We start from the raw sequence: 4,859 nt of genomic DNA, 5'->3' as shown, positions 1-4,859 counted from the left end.
ATATATATATCTTATATATATACAAGAATATCGTTCTTCCTGTTTCCGTTCGCAAGGGTCACATACGACCCATACTCAAACTCTATACCACTTCAAACTCGACTCGAACGCTCCCTACGCGTTCCACTTTTGCCTCGTTACTCTTCAACGGGTCAACAGCGGTTGATTTTTTTTCCATACGAGAGATAGGAGAAATTAGAAAGTAACATGGCGGGCGATTAACAATGCAAAGTTGTATAAATCGATGGACTCGAGTGTAGAAGAGTCTCCAGGAGAAAACTCGCAATGTGAGAATACGAAACATCCGAGATACGTGATCCAATTTATCCGTGTCGTGAAAGATATTAAGATATTAAGAGATTGGAAGATAAAAAACGTGAATATTGTAGATGATTATTTTTAAGAGTCGTCGAGGAGATTGAGACTTAACCATCTTTTCGAATGATTTAGATTGACGTGTTTTGCTTGAGATTAATTATTAGTACTGGGAATTCAATCATTTGGAATAAAGAATTATGAGAAACGCTATTCCCAAAAGTAAAGTAAAAGTGATCCTCGTTTTCTCGTATTAGAGAAAACGAATCAATTATATATTGTTGCTTATAAGAATAATCGAAAGAGGGTAGGATAAAAACGGAAAGTTTTTTCCAATAATAACCGAAAGAATTAATGGGTTTCAGGTGCGTTCGAGGTCGTTGACCCAGCTGGACGCTCTGGGCAGCAAGATGCTGGATACGGGGGAGCACCATCTGGGGGGTGGTCCCTCGCAACAGCAATCCCATCACCTTCACCACCATTATCAACCTCAACAATTGCAACACCCCCAAAATGTGGAGAGTAATCCTCGTTTCCTTGCGCCCACTGCGCCTTCCGTCGAGGGGTCGCGTCAGAATCGCAGGCACAAACTGTCTCGGTCACAGGTTGGTACATCTTTCAGATTAAATATATATATGTATGTATGTATATTCGTTATGTCATACGACGAGGATATTTATGCAAATTCAACTGCGCAAGTGAAATAAAAGAGAAAGAATTTTGAATACTATCGTACATACTCCGTTTTAAATACTCTTGTCTTTCTACATTTCATTTGCATCTTTGTAAATTTTTATTCAAATTTTTTATTTTATCCAAATGCACGAATATTTTCGTAGTTTTAATGTCTCTTTTATTTTGCACAAGTTGGGCGAGTTTAAAATATTTTAATGATGAATAAATTAATAAAATAAAAGTTGATTTCAATTTTAAAATTTTTATCGACTTAAAAGAAACATAGAGAATAGAAAATGAGACTATGGAAAATCAATTTATACCGGTTATTTATTATTTAATGCGTATAAATTTTAAATCAAATTTTGTAATCATCAAAAATACATAATTGCACTTTCATTGTAAAATTTATATTATATATAAATATATATATATATATATATATATATATATATCGATTTTTAATTAAGGTATCGTTGATATTTATTTGAAGTTTTGAATTCGAGGAACCAAATAATCTACCCTTAACGATCATAAAACATGTACACCTCTTATACATAATATATCCAATACATTATATGGATACCACATCTGCACAATAGAAAGTTACAAATATTTAATGACGTGGATTTACCCCTTAAACACAAAAAGCTATTAACCTTGGATTAAAAACAAAGTATGCTAGGAATTTATGTTATTAAAATACATAAAATACATAACGTTCGTATATCGCATCAAATGAATATTTTTATTAATCAAAGATTTATACGAACGTAAATTTGTATCATGCACATAGGATATCCACGCAAAACGTGGAAAAAACGTAAAATGCATATGTTTCGATGCAAGTGAAGTAACAATTAAAACGTGGCCTAATTTTACCAAGCTTACGTAATCTTTACGATGTTGTTTTTCGGGCCGATCAATAACAGCAAACAATTCTGTACATGCCAGACATGAAGAAATTAATCTTGGTGGCTGACTGTAAGAATACATTTACTACTTACCAAGCCAAAGTAGTTCGCCAAATGAAAGTTCGGGGAAGATCAGAAGATCTTGTTAAAGAGTTTTGAAACCGATATAGTTACTTTTTTTATCTATCTGCTTAAGAACATAGCATCGTTTAAAATTTTTCTTCTTCTTTTTTTTCTTTTTTTCTTTTTCACGACGATAAGAGAAATCTCATTGTTCGATGAAAATCGCGAAACAAATCGTTGAATAGAAACAGTTTGAATATTTTATTGTTGAGGATTTATCGGCGATGAAATATAGAGCGTGAAAGGAGAAGAATGAAAGCACCTTGATCTCTCAAAGATTTCGATCTCTTACCGATATTTCCGCTGGATTTCGACTTCATCTTTATAAGATGCAATGACGAAAGATCTTGTTATCCAGAGCGAAATATCAGAGATCATTATCGACTTCTGTGATCATTATAAGTATATTTGACTTTATTTAAATCGAGAACTTTATTAATGGGATACGATAATTGTAATAAAAGGATAATATAAAATTGTGAAATATAAGGAAAATACGATGGATGTGTTCTCTTTGTAAGAGAACGAATTGAATTTGTAAATGAAGTATCATGCATGATGAGTATGATTAATTCAGTCTTTCATTTATATTTCTTCTCAATAAGATTCTAATTTGTATTATAAACAACTTTGATTAAAAAAAATTTTAATTAAATTGCGAATAAACTGATTATGCCTGATAAAACATTGAAACAAAAGGAGTAAATAATTTTGAAGTAATTTGATATGTTTGATATTACAAGTTGGAATTAATATTATAATATAAATAAATAATTTAAATATATATAAATATTTAAATCATTGGATAATTTATACTCGATAAATTGAGGCAGAGAAAAAGGTAATTTAATACGTTTAATATGTATTATAAAATTACATTAATTTTAAGAATTTTTCGATGACGGTGTTCAAAATTGATAAACTAAATTTTACGAATGAAAAATGTATTCATTTCTATTGAAATATATATAATATTTTACAAATTCAATATATATTCATGAATAACGGATAAATTTGCATTTCGTTATATTTACATTGGTCCAACATTGAAATAATATCGATTATAAAACATAAATATTTAATTACGATTTAATAACAATTATTTAATTCCACAAATATTTGTTCTTATTCGTCAAAAATATGAAACCACGGGAGAATCTATTTACAAATATTTTTTTATCAAATATTATTCTAACAATATTATTATTTTAATTCAATATTAAATATTAAATATTATTTATTAAATTATAAAAGTTCTTTTTTGCATGTGCAATTATAATGCTTAAAATTTGATAAATCCACGGATTTTTTTTTTAATTTCGCACTTTTTAATTAATAATATTAAAAATTCGATTTTTCAGGTTTCTTAAAAACCATCTTGAATATTTAGAAAATTATAGAAAGTTAAAAATGGAATTTCCAAAAAGATACAAATAACAAAATATCAATATACATACAATCTTCGTTCATTTTAGAAAAATGAAATCATAAAGGCTCAGAGAAAAAAAATCTATATAGTAATTTATTAATAACGATACTAATAGTAATATATTCTAATATTCTATTATAATTCTCCAAAAATTCGATCTGACAATAATCCACTCTCACTACCATCGAATCACGCGATTAACCGTACACCCAATATCGCGTAACGCCCAAAGAATTCAGATCAGGGTGGGATAAATTGAAAACGAGCCCCGAAAATCGAAGGACGGACGAGACGAAAAAAAGAAAAAAAGGGAAAAAAAAGAAGGAGTCTCGCTGCGAGCACAAAGGACGAATGGGGAGAAAATGGAAAGCCGGGAGAAGACGGTTCTCAGGCGGAGGTGAATGAAATTACGCGGTGGTTGCCCTTCGAGTAACGCGAGAGGGAGAAAAATTAAGGAATAAGAGGGTGGCGGTTGAAAATTAATTCCAACCCACCACCGAAACGAGAATCGTCGGGAGCGTAAATGGCTCGTAATCGTCGGCATTACGCGACGCACGAAACGCCTTCCCAGACATTTTATCGTCTTATTTCCATCGCCGGTTAACGAACGCGACGCAGGCCAGACTCTAGCTGCCACCCTCCTGTCATTTGAATTGCTAAGCGGCCTATCCTCGTCAAACACCTGCCACTCGGCCGGCGTGTCCCCAGAAGCTTCTTTCTCTGTAATCCTTTCTGAACCGACCAAGGTTGAGGACATTGGCGACGAACTAGACCCCTCCCCCTTTCCTCGACTCGACTTGGAGGGAGTTTAGTTTGAACATCGTTCGACTTAAAAGTTGACCGATGTTCTGCGAAACTTGATACTTCATTTCTTCGAATTTTTGGGGGGAGAGAAGGGATATTTGATTGATTAAATTTTGGATTTTCGTTCGTGGAGAGATTCTTTGTCTGGGAAGAAATATTTGATTTGATGTAAATAATTAATTGTCGAATGTGAAAAATGAAACGTGAATTGCGACGAGGATGAAATATCTGTCTAATTTTCAAGAACTTTAATCAAGAAATCGGATTAATATCGAAATATTCGTTTGAAATTGACTCCGTCAAAGGAAAGGAATAAATGGAAAACAAACTTTTATATTTCAAAAAAGATTTCAAATTTGTTGCAATTTTTGTAATATCCTTGCGAAAGAACAGAAACGAAACAATCTGATATCAAAACTTGTCCTTGTCACAAATTTTTTCCGCTTATATCGTTAACTACTTAAACGAAACATCCATAATATCATGATGATAATAATCTAATTAATATCCTTGGAAGAATAATTACATTAAACGAGTCCAATATAACGGAAGAAGCGAGAAAAGATTTTAAAGGAAAAAGTTTGTTTTAAAAATCGTTT

The 4,859-nt window shown here is 31.7% G+C and overlaps 1 protein-coding gene across 12 annotated transcripts in view; it reads left to right on the top strand.

Moving 5' to 3' along the window:
- The window catches only part of LOC102681456 (pleckstrin homology domain-containing family G member 5-like), an 89,200-nt gene that overhangs the window by 63,377 nt on the left and 20,964 nt on the right, over positions 1 to 4,859 (top strand). For all 12 annotated transcript variants that reach the window (XM_031510306.1, XM_031510300.1, XM_031510307.1 and 9 more), the window contains exon 7: positions 681 to 920. In XM_031510306.1, the coding sequence (XP_031366166.1) occupies positions 681 to 920 (240 nt within the window). The remainder of the gene's footprint in view (positions 1 to 680; positions 921 to 4,859) is intronic.

This window comes from Apis dorsata, unplaced genomic scaffold, assembly GCF_000469605.1.
Source record: "Apis dorsata unplaced genomic scaffold, Apis dorsata 1.3 scaffold_220, whole genome shotgun sequence".
Lineage (NCBI taxonomy): Eukaryota > Metazoa > Arthropoda > Insecta > Hymenoptera > Apidae > Apis > Apis dorsata.
This window is presented reverse-complemented; position numbering and strand designations above follow the sequence as displayed.